The sequence below is a fragment of the Hylaeus volcanicus genome, chromosome 8, assembly GCF_026283585.1.
Source record: "Hylaeus volcanicus isolate JK05 chromosome 8, UHH_iyHylVolc1.0_haploid, whole genome shotgun sequence".
NCBI classification, from domain to species: domain Eukaryota; kingdom Metazoa; phylum Arthropoda; class Insecta; order Hymenoptera; family Colletidae; genus Hylaeus; species Hylaeus volcanicus.
The window spans coordinates 5,962,881-5,982,509 of NC_071983.1; the positions used below are offsets into that span (position 1 = coordinate 5,962,881).

General features: G+C 38.8%; 2 protein-coding genes across 7 annotated transcripts in view; one reads left to right on the forward strand and one right to left on the reverse strand.

Annotated features, from left to right (window-relative positions):
* The window catches only part of LOC128881137 (TRPL translocation defect protein 14), a 28,761-nt gene extending 10,675 nt beyond the window's left edge, over nucleotides 1–18,086 (forward strand). For 3 of the 6 annotated variants that reach the window (XM_054131892.1, XM_054131895.1, XM_054131894.1), the window contains 5 exons: nucleotides 11,451–11,579; nucleotides 13,060–13,533; nucleotides 14,394–14,601; nucleotides 14,682–14,863; nucleotides 15,038–16,638. In XM_054131892.1, coding sequence (XP_053987867.1) covers nucleotides 11,451–11,579; nucleotides 13,060–13,533; nucleotides 14,394–14,601; nucleotides 14,682–14,863; nucleotides 15,038–15,318 — 1,274 coding nt within the window. In that variant the 3' untranslated portion in view covers nucleotides 15,319–16,638. Of the gene's footprint in view, nucleotides 1–7,401; nucleotides 7,516–11,450; nucleotides 11,580–13,059; nucleotides 13,534–14,393; nucleotides 14,602–14,681; nucleotides 14,864–15,037; nucleotides 16,639–16,729 lie in introns of those variants that run through there. The other 3 variants (XM_054131893.1, XM_054131891.1, XM_054131890.1) reach the window with 3 other exon arrangements.
* Nucleotides 16,791–19,386, reverse strand: LOC128881158 (uncharacterized). The gene is made up of 2 exons (XM_054131938.1): nucleotides 19,202–19,386; nucleotides 16,791–18,697 (listed from the first exon to the last, which is right to left on the reverse strand). Exons 1-2 carry the CDS (start codon nucleotides 19,282–19,284, stop codon nucleotides 18,136–18,138), a joined length of 645 nt encoding a protein of 214 aa, XP_053987913.1. The 5' UTR covers nucleotides 19,285–19,386; the 3' UTR covers nucleotides 16,791–18,135.
* Nucleotides 19,387–19,629: the final 243 nt, after the last annotated feature.

The window sequence follows — 19,629 nt, forward strand, 5'->3', positions numbered from 1 at the left end:
CTGGTGTATTTTGAAGTTTATTGCAAAGGGTCCTTGGAGACGACGTTTTACGCGACTTATCTTTGGTGGCATAGACCAATAAATCCTTGCAATTGTGTACAATTCATTTTGCTCCATTACTGTTACAACATGAATATCTATGAAATTAGATTGTCTATTTATATAAACACTGCCGCGGAAAATAATTGAGTGCGACTCGCGAAAGAAACTTTCGGGACAACCTAATATATCGCATTTCAGATTTTTGGTGAAGTTTTGCGAAAAGTTTTGGCCTTTGGTTCTGGTGTATTTTGAAGTTTATTGCAAAGGGTCCTTGGAGACGACGTTTTACGCGACTTATCTTTGGTGGCATAGACCAATAAATCCTTGCAAAAAAAAAAAAATAAGTAGCCTAATTTCCAAGTTGGAAAGGTGCCTAGGTGCGCGCACGATTTTACCGAAACGCGCAAAGCTTTTTCGAATTATCCCGATATAAATATTCGGACGCGCGAAAATTTCTCGAAATACATCGCTGGGCTTGTAAAATAAAACGAAAACGCAGAAGGGAGGAATTTTATCTTCGATTCGAGTAGACGAATAGAGACAGACAACGTATATCATCGAGTCACTTTGCGGTAATATCAATTAGAAGTGTTTATTGTAACGGTATATCCTCGTGTCGAATCGCGCAACGTCCCGTCAAACTCGTCGTCTTTTCTCGACGGAAACTCGCGAGGAAACTAAGGACCTGCAAACGGTGTTTATAGTAAACAAATAGACGCTTTAATTATAGCGGCGAAAGACGCGCGAAAACAAAAGCGAAAACAAAAGCGAAACTCGGAACGATCCCTGTATAGTCGCGACGAGGCAACAACAAAACGGTTCGAGCGTAGCGGCGAAAGATACGTAAAAACATAAGTGAAATTCGAACGATCCCTGTATAGGCACTCGCGGGTGGGCCAAAGAAGAAGAATGGCCGATGTATAACATCGACGATTGCGTAAAATCGAGACCGGCAGCTTGCCAAAGTTCGCGGATAGCTGCGGCTGCGATCGAGTCACGAGATATACTCGCGATATTTTGGAGCGTCGAAGCGTGGTTGACACAAAGCAACCCCAAACACCATTCGATTGGTGAATTGGACGAGTATTCGAAAAATCGATCGATTTATTTATTTATTCGGTGGGTGGATACTAGAGATCTCTACTTCGCGTGTACCGAGATACCCGGGTATTTTTAATTGTAAATTAAAATAATTTTTAAATGTAATTTTTATATACAAAGTTTTATGTAAGACAGCTATTATTCTAAAATAATGATCTTTATTAATTTCGAAGAAATTGATATGCGGTAGAATAAATAAATAAACAAAATATAAACATACGAAGAATAAATATAACAGAATAAATCATTTGGTGTAATTTGTACAATTTTATTTACTAGTTACAAATAAATATTCGAGTCACGGGTAGCAATAGATAATTCGATGTATGCGTACACGTGTATTTCGATGCAAGTGCACGTACCTGGATATCCGTGTATTAAAAATACCCGTGTTCTTAATTCCTTGATACACGTGTTCCGCGTATTTTAATACCCTTTCAAAACCGTGATCTCTAGTGGATACGCTTTGATACGAAGGAAGAGCAGACCAACAGCTAGCGAATGTAGTAGGGGTTACTCTGAAAAGGTTCTAATTCTCCCAGAATTAGCGTAAAAACCGGAAATGGTAGCTGAGACGATTCTGAACCACAATTTCCTTTGCGAAAATGCCGGATGATGCTTCCGGTCATTCGGTATGTTTTGCAAAGAAAATTGTGCTCTTCCACCAATTCTGGGAAATTAAATCAAGGAAGCATCAACTTAGGTTCTTCGCGTAGCAGGGGTTGCTAAGAAGATTACTCGTGGATGTTTTAATTTAATTTCTATTCAGGATTACATAAGAAAATATTTGTCTCGCAGAAATTAGCGTAGTCAATGAAATGAAATCAAGGTAGCTTCCATTTAAGGCTGCTTTCGAATCCTAATCAGAAAACACGTTGTAGCTTCTCGTTGAAATTCGGATTTAGCAGGTTGAAAAATGTTTACGAAAGTTTAAAAGAGGCACTTAGCGACGTTAAGCAGACGAGTACGTCGGTAAATGTCGCGATTACCCGCTAAACTGCGTTGTCTCGAAGTCTCTGTATTCATTCGAACCGAACAATAGCACTCGACGATCCAATAATATCTCGACTTATTAATTATCGATTGTTTCGATTCCCGTTCTGTTCGTCAACGTGTCGACGTACCGCCGCTTCCGACGTGTTCGTACAACGTGAACGTGGCCAGTTTCGCCAGAAAATTATCTACTAATTCGTGGACTACTCGCGGGACATTAACCATGGATAATAATACTCGCGAACGAAATTATGTAACTGAAAATCGAGATCAGCGTTTGGTTTCGGGAGCACCGCCGTTCCACTTGTACGTTCTAATTCGTCGTTCTAATTCGCCTCGCGAAATATGTATATATTTCATTTTCTTTTTCGCAGATAGCCTAAATGTCACGCGCGTCGTTTAAAAAAAAAAGTATAACTTCGGCTCGTTTGCTTCAATGTCGGCGCGCTTACGTAAAGGTATCGGTCGGTTCTAATCCGTGGCCTTGAAACGCTAATACAAATCGGATTTCCTGTCGACAAATCCTTTTTCTTTTGGCTTCTTCGAGTCTCCGGGCGATTAAAGCGGCACAGGTGGTAGGAACGTACGTTAACGTTCTATATTAATATAGATCAAGAGTAGTAATTCTAAATTTGTTAGCGTTACTTGTTGTTTAAATACGTAAAATAGATTATAATCGGGGGTGTACACTATTTTAAATAACTGCAATTGGTCGTCGCGTTATATTACGTTAATTTGTTAACGTAGGTCATCCGTGGCGGATATTCTATATTTTCTTTGACGTAACGACAGATATAGTCTAATAAGTTCGTTATACTAAGCGCCCCGGTTATTAATAAATCCGTACTCGATGCATCTATTTAATTGCCGCTCTAAACGCGGCTATTATACGCGCGTCGCATTCTGGCCACGCTCCAGTTTCGTTTTATTATTCGTTCATGTTTGTGAAATTGTCTTAGATTCCGTGCTCTTGGAAGTAACGTGCTTCTTGCATCATAAATTATTACACACGTGCTGCCAGGATCCTACACGGTGTCTCGTTACGAACGGGCCAGCCCGAAAGGCTCGCGTTTATCCGCTTGAAAATTTTGAAAACGTTTCGCGGAAAGTATACAGCTTGCTAAAAAAATAAAAATAAAATATTGATCTTGTGACTTTCAGCAGACCAAGGTGGATGCCGTTGTTCTTTTAAAATTCTCTTATGTAAGTGTCGAGTTGCTTGCGCAATTCATGCAGGCGCGCTGGAGAAGTTATAAAACGAAATTGATGCATGCTCTTTCGCGAACGTATGGAAAAAGCAGTCGTCGAAGAGTCAATATTAAACACTCGACGATTTATAGATCAATTTGTTCCGTTCTTGAACGATTTCGCGTCTCCGTTCTTGGGAACTGCAAATGCTACGTGGGTAGTCGATAAACTACAGTGGCATAATTGCGATGTAATTACGGATCGATGCAATAAAATCTCATCCACTTTTTTTATGGATGTAAGCATTTAACACCCGAAGTATCGGTTGCTGTGGTACGACGTTCGGTATATTCCTGTCTCTTCCACTTCTTTTCAAGAGCGACTGTGAAGCTATCTGTGTAGGATTCTGGGATCGATCGAGGGTGGCGAGTAATTAAGACGGGCGAGGAATGTTAAACAGGATGTATTTGAATAATTAATTTGAAAGATATAGTAAGAAGTATAAACAGATCGTTGAAGTTACGGACAAATAAAAAGACTTTCGAACGGCCTCCTGCCGCTTGCATCCAAACAAAAGACAACGCCCGATAAGTGTTCGAATAATACATCGATCATTCGACCGAATTTTCTACCAATCGAAAGATAACCTCCCTTCATCTATACGATCGCTCATAACTCACAATTTAAGTAACACCTGTAGATTTCAGGTGAAAGCACAACGGTGTTGCGATACGAGCTATACAAAGACCATTATTTTTTTTTTGATAAATAAACGCATTATCTCGTTCACCCACGAAATCGACGATTCGAGATCCACCCACGGTATCGACGATATTTTTTAGTTTAAAGCGGCTCGTTGAGCGACATCTTTTTTCTAATCTGAGTTGGGCAAATTTTGATTCTTACAATAATCCAGAAATCAATTCCCAGCAACAATAAAACGTAACAAGTAATTCGTTAGCTTCTCGGAGGTGAAAACTTGTTTCCTCGTTAGCGCTTGGAGAGAGAAAAAAAAAAGCGGTAACAGCGTAGCGGCGGACCTTCGATTTTATCTGAATAATGTATACTTGATTAATTAGCGCTGAAAATCGCCGTTGAGAACCTCGACGCATTTGAAAGAGCGTGAAACGCAACAGGATATGCAAATGTAACGGGGGGAAAAAAGCGGTTTGGTTTATGAAATATTGATAACTCGTCACAATCGGCGTCACAAAGTTTCTCGCGTTCTTTTCGCGAGCTCGAACGGAACACTTCGCCGAGGAATCGGCGATTCCATTCGGGTCTGTCTGCGCCCGAGATTAACACGTTCACTGCCAGGCTGATACTCTTGAAAATTTCTACTGCGACTTAATTTTGTTTACAGACTTTTGGAAACCGCGTAATGAATGATTTATTTCGGTATTTAGTTCTGTAACTTCGTCGAAATTCGAGTATTTCGTTTAAATTCATTTTCTATGACACTCAACTTTCAGAATTAATAGTTTTCGTTTTTCAGCGAAAAGCACTGTCACCCATATATGGGCGACGTGGCGATCAACGTGTTAATGGCGAACCAGTTGGAATTAACAAGCCTTCCGGTTAGGGCGAGATACCGCGGGTTTTTAATAAACAAGAATGGGTTAGGTCAGAATCAATTTGTATCGTACAAATGTTTTATTCAATTTCGACACAGTCGTCGGCACGAACTTATGGGACGACCTAATAAATAAGGCCGACGAATTAATAATAACCGCTGAATTTCGTGGCTATCGTTGAAATTTTCATTGGCGGTGGTCGCTCGTTTAAATTTCGCTGATCTTTCTTTGGAAAGGTGCCGACGCGCGTTAAATTTCATACGGTTCGCGGTAAGAGGAGCTCCACTCCTCGGGTCATTGAAAAACGATCGTCGACGTACGGTTCTTAGCTTTCGTTTCTGTCGTCGCAAACACAAGTATTCAGTGGCAAGACGGCTACGTTTTTCGAGCTTTTCGCCGAGGCTACAGGGTCCGATGACGCAGCGTTCGTTCTGCATTCGTCAGCCGACGCGAATAAACCAAAGTCCCCGGTTTTATTAAACGTCGACCATCGATGTAGTTCCGATCAAAAGGATAGACAGCTTTGTTGAAATTGTAAACTATGGAAATGGATAAAATTCAGAGTTCGGTATTCGATACTTTTTATAAGCACAATTTCAAAGACATTCGTTATCTCTGTTGCTGCTAGACAGCTTTGTTGAAATTGTAAACTATGGAAATGGATAAACAAAAAAAAAACGGGTAAAAAATGACATATCTCAAAAAGTCTCGAGAATGGGACCGCCGCGGTTAATATTATTTTCGTACGATCTAAACGTAACAAAAAGCGAAGCCATCCTGGCTACTGAAGCAGCAAAGAAAATATTATACTCCGTGATTTTACTCAAACGAAGAGAAAAAAAATTAAACGATCAATAAATTAACGTAGCTAGTATTTAAATATGAAATAGTTTTTGAAAAGCTACAAAATGGTATATAACACTTGCGTATAAAGTTATTTTAATGACTTCCAAAGATTGCACAAACTGACAAAAAAAAAAAATATATACATGTCGAATTGAGTAACCTACTCCTTTTCGAAGTCGGTTAAAAATTCGAAGAGTCCAGTATTCGATACTTTTTATAAGCATAATCTCAAAGACATTCGTTATCTCTGTTGTTGATAGGTAGCTTTGTTGAAATTGTAAACTATGGAAATGGATAAAATTCAGAGTTCGGTATTCGATACTTTTTATAAGCATAATCCCAAAGACATTCGTTATTTCTGTTGTTGATTTTTTGATCCGTTGATTTAATCCTCCTGTTAGCGTATATCAATTGCGATTAATTAATAAGGCGAATAATCAGACGATGGATCGCACAGATTCGAGTCTATCGATGCTTATCTTTCAATTCGTATAGCATTTATGCGTGGAATTCTTCTCAAAAGTCATAGTTTGAAGTCACGTAGGTTGAAGTCATTGGTAGATGTATAAATAGCGAAGAAATAGTTCCTCTTAGAGGGTTAACGAAAGAAGTACCCATCCTGGATAACAACCAAAGCGAGGAAACGGGGAACTCGGTGTTTTCGATCGAAGTACCGCGGATGAAGCTGTCGCGACCGATGGCGAACAGAACGACAAAAAATAGATAATTGCAAAGGGGAATCGATAGAGTTCGGAACGTGGAGATGGGACGACCTCGCGTGCACTCCCAAACGTTGGCAACGCCAATTAATAATGAAAGCAATTTGGATGACAAACGATATTCCGCGGCTGAAACCGTTATTTAACCCTCGTGTCGCAAACGTTCGTTGATTGATACTAAATTGATACTAGTCGATGTACGATTACCGTTAGGAAATTCTTATTGGATTACGGGATTCGTAAAAGAAGAAATTCACAGTCTTTAATCATTTATATCGAATCCTTTATTGTTGAGACACGGGAAGGACGTATTTTCGCTACAAAAATTGACTAGGTAACGATATATACCGGATGTCCCAAAAATGTTGGAGATCCATGAAAGAGGTGGTTTGGGGGGGATGATTCGAAACAAGTTTTTCCTTAGCGAAAATGAACAACGATGAACTGTTTCCATGGCAAAAAAAATATGATACTAAAGATCGTACGAAAAGTTGCGAAATTGTATTTATCGTAGTTACAAAAATTATTAGGTAGACCGGAATGTAATGTCGTTTTTGCAATTTTAAATCCTTGTTTATCGCTCAACGCGGTTGATTTTGATCGGTCATTGGACATTTGCGCACTAGGTGACTGTTGATGACGAGGGCGATTATATAATTGCTTAAAAATAGAAATTTATCAAAAATTTTGTTCGAATTTAGTGCAGAAGAAACGACAAAACTGCATTTTTTGCAATAACATAAATAAAAGAGAACATTAAATATCTTACATTCAAATCTCGCGAGTATAACAATAGTTTAGGAAGTCCTGATCTAATTAAATTACAAAGAGGCAAAATTAAGGTGTGTGGTGGGTGGGTTGGGGGAGGAAGGGAAGGGAAGGGAAGATCCTACCAGACTTATCGAGCTGGAAGTGTCTTCAAGGTCGGTTGGTTCTAGCAAAGGGATCCGGGTCGCGTCCGTCGATTAGGAGGTCGTCGCGGCGTTTCAGGAACGGGTCGGACACAGGTGAAGCAAGGTGGCCGGACATATTGGAGGTTGACTCTAGCGAGGGTGAGTTTCAGTCTCCTTTTTAAGGGTGGTAAGGACGAGACTGGGCCTGTTTTTATCCTTTCGCGGTGAACTTGAACTACCCGCGCAGAAATTATTTGATAGATCAGCGTTATTTATATCGGAAGGTTTTAAATTAACGATCAAACTATCGCGAGGTCCACGCAAATGGATCTGTTGATACATAGATCGCAACGAAAGCATCGTTAACCCCGGAATTGCGGAGATTTCTTATCGGATTTCTGGAATCGAAGGATTGCTTCAATAAGTAAAGTCGATTTGCTAAAATTAATTGGGAGCCTCGAGCGAAAATGAATTTCGATGTACGCTCGTCTTTTTGTACGGACGAAAGCCAGTGGTCGAAAGAAAATATAAACGGTTTCTGTAAAATCTTGGGCAATTTACAATGGGTTTGTCATAGAACTGCGTTTGGCATAGAAATAACGTACAAAGAACGGTACCGCTGCGTTCCGTCTCAGGTGTGCTAGTCGGAGTTGGCTCAACAATCAATTGCGCTTAATCATGCGCTAATAAACCATCGAGTAATTGGAGACTGTTCAAGCGATTAATAGTATTACGTTTGACACGAGATCAGCCAAATAAACCTCGTGGCTGACCAAGCGTTATCGTTGGAACTATAGAAGGTAAAACTTACTATCGATGCTTATTTAAAGAATATAATTAGCAGTGAAAATTATTAACGAAGCACTCGACGAGAAAGAATGTTTGCTATACACCGAGGACTTCTAAAATAATAATTTTTGAGATCAGCCAAATAAGCCTCGTGGGTGACCAAGCGTTATCGTTGGAACTATAGAAGGTAAAACTTACTATTAATGCTTATTTAAAGAATATAATTAGCAGTGAAAATTATTAACGAAGCACTCGACGAGAAAGAATGTTTGCTATATACCGAGGGTTTCTAAAATAATTTCTGCGCGCAGTTTAACGTTCTCGAAAATAAAAAGAAGCCCGTCGTGTCCGGTTGCTTTGCTAGAGCGATCCGACTTGATCCCTGCTGCTAGACACTCCCGCCTATCGTCGTTTGCAAATTCGTGGCATAATCATCGCGTCCTACAATTTGTTAATCAGGTACGATTAATCCCACGAACCTTATCTCGCAGGGAAATGAAAGTAAACGTACGATAAAGTTTAGTTTCGATAAGAGAAGCTTTATTAGTGGCTTTCTCGCGATTAGTAACCTTCGCACCTTTCGATTCCCCTTGCTCTTACTTCCGTTCCGATCTCAAGTATACGTACACAGTAGCCTTGAGTCGCTTGAACGTTTGCGATTGTCCTGCTGGACGTTCGACTCCTTTAACACGTTCGTCTGACCTACATGTTGCGTCATTGGTCAGTGATCGAGGAATTCCATGTTTCGCAGGCTGAATCATCGATCACCAAGTAAACGAAAATTCCAGGTACCGAGTACGTTAGAAACGTAGAAATGAAAACTTATCGAAGCAAAGGATGATATTACTAAAATTTCTGTATAAAGTCGTGGAAATCGTGTTTTTCTGTTACCGTCGTTAGTCGCCTAACGGTCGCGATCGAGCCTAAGAAAATCCTTGTAACGTATCTACGAGGAAAACGCGAAATCCGGACGAAGGTCGATGAATCGATCGTTGGTGTTCTGTCTGTCTATCTGTCGATGCCTTTAGACCGACGCCCCATTAATTGGATTTTTCCCTGATTCGATAAAGCGTACATGTTGAGTAACAACAACGATTGGTACACACGGTCAATCCGTCTGGAACGAGATACCCTCGTATCTGCCTCAGACGGATACGAATTAAAAGACGTCGGGATAATGCAACACATATAAAAAAGGTCGTTACGTGTGGTTGTTACATATTGGCACGCGTGCTTGATAGAATTCGCTTGACACGTAACGACGAGACTAATAACGGTATCAACGCGGGGTAGTTTCACGGAGGACTCTTATCGGAGTCTTTGATGTTTGTGTACCCTCGTCTTCGGATTAGGATGAGCAAATTAAACCTAGGGGTCCGTTTGAAGTTGCCGTGTATATTGTACGAGGGCAGAAACCTCCAGGTTTTACTTTTTCTTTAGATCATTTGTTATATTTGAAAAGTGTGAAATTCGTTTTTTTTTTTAGCACGTTTACACCGGCGCGACGGTACACGCCGCCCGATTGGACGTACAGGCGTGAGCCACCGGTGGTACACGCCGGCGTGAACATGTTAAAGTGGAAGCCTAGAGAAAGAGTTTCAAAGCCTCTGATATCAGATTACACGTATATCATCGAAGCTTCTTCAAATTACAGCAACACGACCTTCACAAGTTGCGTCTTAGCATAATCGTAGCAGTATTTCGAAGGTTTCGAAACATTACGCACTTGTTTAACCTCTCGAGGAATGCATTTTAACACGTTGGTCGCCACATCACCCAGAAATAGGTGACAGGACTTTTTGTTAAGGAACTAAACTAAATTAATTCCAGAGGTGAGGCAATAATGAAAATGAATCTGGATAGGATTCGAAAATCTGGCAGTTAACAAATTCTATACTACAACGAATGTTAACTTACCTAATCTTCGATAGTCTCGAGACATAGTTTTAACTTTGTAACAATTTTCACGAGTTTCAACTTGGCAGCCAACGTGTTAAACGGATTTTCTTACGGTAGCGTATGAGCGCGGCCGCTTAGCGCGTAGCCTTCGCTCCACCGGCATCCTTGCGCTCTGATTGGTCAGTGTTTTCCGTTAATATCTCCATAACGAAGCCTCGGACAACATTTTCGCTAAGGAAAAAGTTGTTTCAAATCACCTCCCGAATCACCCCGTTCAAGGTGTTACAACATTTTTGGGACACCCTGTATATACAGAGTAGAGGTGATTTGAAACAACTTTTTCCTTAGCGAAAATGTTGTCCGAGACTTCGTTGAGGAGATATTAACGTAAAACACTGACCAATCAGAGCGCGCGTATACCGTTGGAGCGGCCGCGGTAGCGTATGAGCGCAGCCGCCTAGCGCGTAGCCCTCGCTCCACCGGCATCCTTGCGCTCTGATTGGTCAATGTTTTCCGTTAATATCTCCATAACGTAGCCTCGGACAACATTTTCGCTAAGGAAAAAGTTGTTTCAAATCACCTCCCGAATCACCCCGTTCAAGGTGTTACAACATTTTTGGGACACCCTGTATAAAAGCAAGCTTCCCTCGAGACGTTCGACTCCCTTCGTCGTCTGCTATAGCTTAAAATATGCTAAAGAACCTAACATTGTAAAATGTATCTCATAGAAAAAACGAAAGTTTCCCCAGGCATCGATCACATTTGAAACCACCTGCACTCGCGATAACGATCGTTTCGAGACCGAGATTGCGTATCGATGCTCTTGGAGCCGACCTCAAAGAGCGCGATAAAGCGTGATTTATGCTCGCATCCGTTTCGAACGTAATCAAACGTTACATTTATCAACGTATTTTTTTTTTGTAGCTCGTGCGTCTGCGGGGGCCGTTAAGATAATTTTGACAACAATGTGTGTAGCCTCGGTTTCTAGCTTGCCGCGTACGTTCTCTTCTAGTTTCACGGAAAATAACCGCGCGGTCCTTTCGTAGCAACGTTACGTTTACGCCAGGGTTTCTCAAATTGGAGACTCTCGGAGACGTAGAACGTCGAAGCTTGGCTCGAATTTAAGAAACGCCCGACGCACGTTCGTACGACGTTCGTGCGACGTTCGTTAAAAACAACGCGCCAGCGTTATCAATTATCAGCGTGACGTAGGCCAATTAACGAATGGTCAAGCACGTTATTCTTCCACGGTGTTACATAAACCATAACCGGGAAATACGTAGTTCCCGTTCGCATCGTAGTTTGGTATTTAGAGGGTTTTTCTTTTCTAGTTTATCACGCGAAACGAATCCCGAATGAAACAAATAGGATCGTAAAATTATATCTGACCTTTTTGCTTGTTTTAGCATTCAAGTTTCAAGAGAACCTCTTGCGCACGATGATACAGATAGAAAACACGTTCTTCCAATTGGGCGAGAGTGGTTCACGAAATTGCCTTATTATCTGTGATCGCGGTGCCATGGATGCCTCTGCATGTAAGCAATGTTATCAATTTAGTAATATGTTACTAGGTAATGAATTTCTTATATATTAGGTGGACTGGAAAGTAATGTCGTTTTTGCCATCTTAACGCGTTCACTGCCAGACCAATACTCTTGAAAATTTCTACCGCGACTCAATTTTCTTTACAGACTATTGGAAACTGCGTAATGAAACATTTATTTTTGTGTTTAGTTTCGTAACTTCATCGAAATTCGAGTATTTTATTTAAATTCATTTTCTATGACACTCAACTTTCAGAATTAATAGTTTTTGTTTTTCAGCGAAAAGCACTGTCACCTATATATGGCGATCAACGTGTTAAATACTTGTTTATCATTTATCAGCTCATTGATTTTTTTTGCCATTGAAAATTTGCACACACTAGGTGACAAAAGGCTGCTGACTGACAATGAGGGCGATTATATAATGAATTAAACATAGAAATTTATTGGAAAGTTTGAATTTAATGTAAAAGAAACGACATTACTTTCCGGTCTACCTAAGACATATAAAAAAGGAAAAAAGTAAACAGAGATGGGCAAAATTCTATTCGAGTAACAAGCAACGAATAGATGCGACGTATTTTATTCGTTGACCATTTGCACTCGGTTTAAACATTCATGAAGGTCGTTCCACCGGTGGGATACTAATTGGGACAGCATCCCAGATTTTGTAAAGACACTTTCTTCCACTGCATGGAAACATATTATTTCACGCGATACTAAATTGAATAATGGACGAGACGATCGTGTATAATTTTTGAAAGTTAGGAAATGTATAATTTTAAAAGTTGGGAAACTAGGTTTAACGTTAAAGTATAAAGTCCCGCGGCATGTTAAAATTTGCAGAAAATCCGAGATGCTGGTCAATTTGATTTCCAATTTCCGAACGACCGATTAGGATAAGAGCTATGTGAACCTGGCATCCGACTTTGGATTTTTTTTTTTTTTTATAGAAAATGATAGTATTTCGTTTGTACTTGATCGTACCACCAATAGTTTCGTTTGTACCTTTATCAATTAATAATTAAACAAAATTCAAAAAATGGTCAGCAGCCGACATTTCTGAAATCTGTTTTTTTCCTGTTGTTCAGAATCGTTTGTACCCGTTTGTTCCTCAATAGTTTAACTTTTATAATTGAACCGTATCAACGATTGCTTACAAAATATAAACTATCGAGGTACAAACGGGTACAAACGATTCTAAAGAATAACGAGAAAACAGATTTAAAAAATCTCGATGTCAGGTGGTGACCATTTTCGGAATATTTTTTTAATTATTAATCGATGAAGGTACAAACGTAATTATTGGTGGCGCGATCGAGTACAAACGAAATACTATCGTTTTCTATAAAAGAAGAAATGAATTTTTGAAAAGTCGAGCGGCATGTTCACATACCTCAAGAATAAGAATTCTGCCCAGCAGCCGCCGTTCAGTTTCGCCTCCGCTATATCGATTTCCCTCCTGATTCAGTTATATCGAAGGATAAATGGGAACTGATGATGGCCTCGAACGGATGGAATAACGTCGAGCTGCGTGACAACAGGTACAACCAGATCATCCATATGGTATCGGCGGCGAACGGCGCCGAGGACTTCTACTCGACCGAGGACCACGCGTGTCGCTCGGAGGGCGTCGAGGTGGCCAGGGAGCTCGACTACAAGGCGGCGGCCGCGTGGGTCGGGCATCCTTACTTCGACGTGATCGACAACAGGCAGGACTTCGAGACGAAGATATGCCGCATGATCGAGTGCGTGTGCCAGAAACTGGGCATCGACACCGGGGACAGGTTGCGTGCCAGTAGCAGAAAGGTCAAGTTCCTCGTCAAAGGTCCTCTGCCGGCGGACACCGAGTTCCCGCCGTTCCAGGACTTCGACGTCGTCCACAACTACCTCCAGAGCAACAATCCGAAGATGCAGGCTCGTCTCCGCAAGCGTGGCCAAAAGGGTACGTTCAAAAAAGAGAAAGGAAACGATCGCCACGGCGCACGGCGCGATGATAATTTACATCCTTCGGTTTTTCGACGTTGAATTAAGAGTCGTCGTACGTTTTCTCGGAAGGGCGAGTGTGACAAATTGGCTACGCCAGGGTTGGCGAACCTGTGGTATGCGAGATGATGTGATTGGCACGCTGCCGATTTCTAAATAAAAATTCGTTTCGTGTTCGAACTTCGATAAACATGAAAATTTATGTAAGTTGGCCTTTGCGGGAAACCAGAGAGAAAATCGCTCTGTGATCACACTTCTAGTGTTCACCGCTAGAAGGGAGACTTCCTCGCAAGTACTCGATCATTCGGGTATATACAGGTGACAACTGATACAACATAGGATCTACTTCTCCCATTTATTAAATGGCGTAATTTAGTTACGCGCTCCGCATATGGTTTGACGTATCGCGTACTTTCTATTTGAGATGCGATACGATACTTGTAAGTACAAGTAAAACGATGCTATCATAGTGCATAAAGGGATCGAAGCCAGCGACTGTTGCGTTATCTATAGTATGCTACCTGCGTAGCCTAATCTCTAGCCTAATCTCTTTATCTAGACATAAACGTAAACACGTATCGCGTCTAAGACGAGTAAACAAATACTGGCTAAAAAAGAAGTCCCCGTCTTACTCCTAGGCTACTTATTACTAGTAGGCGCAGGACGAATCCACGTTCCTTTACTCTCGCCCTGTGGATCGTCGCACAGTGCCTCGGTGTCGATACGTGCCGAATCGATCACTTTTGCTTGATGTCTGCGCTCGATGTCTAGTCTCTGTTAATCTAGCCTCCTTATTAGTGATCCTTTCCATTGTTGTAGGTCACTGGTCCTACATTCACACTATAAGGCGTCCGAAAATGTGCGGTCAAGTAATCGAAGTTAAAACACAACTGACCCATCGCGATTACTTGAACATGCTCGCTCAACGCGACGACTCGCATTTCACGATCTTCAAGCGTCGACGCTGCTTCCTCATCAATAATCAGTATTTTCAACTAGATATATACAGAGAGCCGGCTCACCCAAGGTAAGGGCTGAAAATATTGTTTGCTTTAAACAGGACCGAGTGATACGGCCATCCTGAATATCTCGGTTGTTTAAATATAGGTGCAGAGGTTTGATGTTGCTTGAAACGTACACAGCGTTATCCGGCGACGAGCTTAAAAACATACTACCACAATTTCTGACAATCGAAAAGGAAGTCACCGGGAACCCGGACTACAGCATGTTCAATCTTAGCCTCCGAGAAGAGTGGAACAACACTAATAAATACTGCCACAATTTACACGGTATGCGTCACGTGTTCTTTTACATTTTCTTTTCTTTTCTTTTCTTTTTTTTTTCGATTAAATTGTCTAGGTGTAACTTATGCTATAGCATGTAGCATAAGTTAATCCATCCCATATGTTTTCCCTTTAGTATAGGCGATCTTTCGTTTGATCAGTCTCTTTTGAATTGCACAGATTACGCTCTTGCAGGCTTGGCGGAATCTGGATCAACAGAAAGTAAAAATATCGATTCCTCGGAAGCGAGAGATAACGCATCGGCTAGGAAACAAGTAAATGGGATTGCTTCTAGAGTCAATGGTATAGATAAAGTTGTTAACGGCGTGCAGAATGGTGTCCATGGTGTAACGAATGGAAACGCCAAGTTCGTTGAACGGAGTAGCATAAAAAGCAATAGTCAAGGAGACGTGAAACGCAACGTGTGCGATAGTCCCACGAAAAATTTGAATAGATTGTAAGAGAACAATATGGAAGAGTATAAATGAGAACAGGTTTTAGAATGATGCGAGAAAGCACGACGATAAAAGTAGGGGAACGAGAAGAGGCAAATTATTTAAATAATTCCAAGGAAAAGCTAATGTATTTTATCGGCACCTGACAGTTAACTCGAATCCAAAATTTCCTATGCAATACGAAAGTGACAAATATACAAACCGCAACATCGATTTTCTAATCAGATCTTGCGTCACATTCGAGATGTACTCTATGCGAAATGTACTTAATAATTCGATTGTAAATTATTTTTTACCGATCTGTTTACTAAGTGATGTCGAGAAATCTACCGAGTATTTTTACATCTGAATCACTTTCACTTCACTTTTCATCTCTTTACTTCGTTGCGTATCGTATCTATAGTATAGTCGTAATTCTTTATTTAAGGAAATTTACTATACATTATTGTGATACAAAATACATGTAGCGCGTAGCATGCAAACTAAGTATTCGAGCAATCTAGTTATCAAAGAACATACGATCAGTGTGAAGTATACTTTTCCTTAGAAACGTTTAACATTGTCTCAATAGAAAATCAATGTTCTGCACTAACGTAAACAAATTTAAACGATTTAATTTATAAATTATACTGTAGAAAAACAGAAAAACTTTCGTCCCTACGCGTAGGTCTAATTGCAAGAAAATTATTTATTAGTGGTCCACGCCTAAAACGCGGAGATAAATCTAATAGTTCACTTGTCTTTTAATGCATAATGGTGAGGTAATTAACAAAAAAAAAAAGTATGATTCAATGATTGTACTGTTCTGCAGTATTTTCAGAATTCTGTATTATAGTCTTGACAAGGTAATTGTCAAACATACTAGTACTTAACAGGTATATTTCCATTAAAATTTTGTCCATACAAAACACTTACAATTTATTGGAAATACTTTTGATGTGAGTAATGACATAAAATATGCTGAGTGTAGCATTTTACGAAAACTATTGATTTGGAGTAAACAAGTTATTAAAGATTTATTATATACTTTACTAATTAAAACTTTTTTTTTTGTCATTGATCATAACTTAAAGAACGTAAACTGTGATGATTATATATATACATATATATATATATGCTTATTTCACATAGACACATTTATCACAAATTTTGCCATTGTTTAGAGACAAAGTGCCTGTGAAAAGTTCAGTCGTGGATATGAAAAGATTGATATATATTTTCAATGAAAGATGCAATAATCAGTTATTGATGCACTTATACCACATATAATTGATCTGAACTCATATTGTATCCATGATTATCTAATAAAATGTCATGTGCCTGTCAGTTTTTTTCCGTTTACTTTAATACCCGCCTACTGTTCGCCGAGTACATTGATCCAAGATTAAATAATTATTCACTGTGATTTTGTTTTCAGATTAAGGATTATACCGATATTCATGTGATACAGCAAGGAGAAGAACGTAAACCAGTAAACGTGTTGGTCACTGCGATTTATTGCCAGTTTTCAAAAAATTCTCTCATAATCTTACAATTGTACAAAATAAAAAAGAAAACTTATAACTATATATAAACTTTCTCGAATGCATTGACATTTTTCCGTAGATCGTCATATTTATTATTTTAACAAATTTTTATTCTCTCGTATCCAATATAGTTTAAATCGATTCACTTCAATTTCGCGAAATAATTCGTTTAAATTTTTTACCTAAACTTTTTTTTTAGCAACTACTTAAGAAGTATACAGATTACAATACACGCTGAATGAAAGAAGTATATACTACTAAAAATACTTTAAGTAGGTAGATCACATATAAAGGAAGAAATGTGATATTATGTTGCCAAAGAAACAAAATTAACAATCATATTTACTTCGGTATGGAATTACATAAGCCCTGTTTTATATCTTGTAACATTATGTAGAAAGATATAACGAATAGTGGAAGCGTAATTGTTGTTTTTGGTATACCATGATTATTATAATTATACGTTACTGTTAGTACCTAATATAGATACTAGATTAAACAGCTTTATCAGGAAAGAATGTTAACAATATTGTATCATACATAACTCATATAATCCTTTCTTACATAAAGTGACAATTTTTTCTCTGTACATTAAACAGTGTCTAAAACTTCTTAAAGCTGTAGCAATACTTCATAGAATATTTAAATACAATAGTGCTTCTGACTATTTGTAAATGTCTCGGAATCATACAAAAAACTTTCAAATAGCTGCCTCTTTCCAGTAAAAGAGAAACATACAGCTAATTAAACTGTATAATTAAAAGCAAGTAGTAAGAAGACATTTTCAGTTATTATGGACAAGTTAGGAATACCGAATATAAATAGAACTACATTTATAAAACTATTTGTATGCAAGACAATGAATTATGATTCATTTATGCAGGTCCCTGGAAGTATTAACTATACAAGTAAAATGTACTTTTTATATACATAACAAACACTTTTCTATAAATATCGAGTAGTATTTAAATAATTCTGAAATTTGTAAGTAATTTCAAAGTAGCGAAGATTTTCGACGCATTTGTTAATTAACTCTTATCAAAGAGTCAATTGCACTCTATAAGTGCGTACATCGTGTTTACTTCTTTTAGTACATCAAGAAGTAATTAGTCTTTTATACTGTTCATTTGTTCATACAATACTTCATATTTTGTAGCTTGCATTTTCGATGTAAGTTATCATCAATTCCGTTTGTATGAATTCATTTAAATTACAAAGTATGTAAATCATAAATTATTCCCTTCTCAGAGCAGCTAATGGTATGCTGATATTATTTATATACTTAATAAAATTACATTTATCTAGTAATAGCTTTAGCTTGTTGTGCTTTGTACATTTTTAAGACTTTCTTACTTGGTACTAAGGATTGACTTAATCCTGGCCTTTTTTTACGTTTATTCATTTGGTTATTTTCTTGATCTACTTCGTCGTCGTCGTTTATAGCCACTTGACCATTATACTGAGTCTGGCATATAATTGTTTCTTGCGGTGCTCGAATTGCTTCTAATTCAGCTGCTGTACGGTGTAAATCAGAATCGTGAGCAAAGGTACAGTTATGACCAAAACGACACCTGCCCTTTCTGTAATTCCAACAGATCTTTCTACCATTTATCATTTTCGTATCGTCTAGAGTTGGAGTCATTTTTACATGTTTTTCAAGAATTGCACTCTTTGCTTTTTCCGCTTCAACAAACGGATTTGAGAAGACTGAAGTTTTCATGGTGGGTATGCCATTAAAATCAGGGGTTGGCAATGGAAGTTTCTCTTTGGAAGCTGTTTTATTTGGTACACCTTCGTTATTTTCATTATTCTCTTCGTCGTCGTCTTCCTCCTCCTCTTCTTCTTCTTCATCCTTGAAACTAAGGGTTAGGCAATATCAGATTACAAAGAACAAGTTCAATCTTACGTGTAAACGCCAACTGTGTCTTAATATATTCATGCCAATGTAAACGTAAAAAATAATAATACATACTTGTACTGGTTAGATTATCTTTGTAAAGTTACATATTAAACAATGTTATGCGCGGCGTCCACTGTTCGAATCACTTATGCAAATAAAGTTGTTGCAAAAAGGGAAAATTATCAAATGACAAAAGTCGATGGTGTTACGTAAAAAATAAAGGGGTTTAACATTTAAAAGGCCGTACGCATCCACGATGATTTTCGTTTCACGAAGTGCTTGTACAAACGTGGCAAATATAACGCATCGCAAAAAACAACGCACGACTACATGACATACGTTACTAAGAGAAGAATTCGATAGTAACTCGCTTTGGAACATAAAATTATTTTAATTGTGAAAGGTTATATGAACAAGAAAAACAAACAACGAAGCATACAAGCTTCCGTAGGTGAAAGCTTACGTGTTATCGGCACTGTCCAAAACATCGTCGCCGCTACTTTCCGAACTCGAGGAAGTTCCATAATCCGCAACCAAGGAAGCCATCGTTCTTACACAATTAATTAACAATATACCTTAACAAACACTAATCTAATATAACCATTATGAACTGTTATGCTACTAACCATACTAAGAAAACGTGGCAACGTTGCAATCAGACGTCACCGGAAGTGAATAACGACATTGTTATATTTTCAAAATTCGCGGCAATCATAAGTATCGTCGGTTCAATGTCCGAAACTGAATCAAAACAGGTCTATTTCGGTTAAATTTGTCGATATGATAGTATATTTTTATGATAATAATTTTGCATTTATCTAATACTTTTGCAATATATTATAAATACCGCAGTTAAGTACCGCCGTAAAGTACGTATTTATCTAGTTCGCA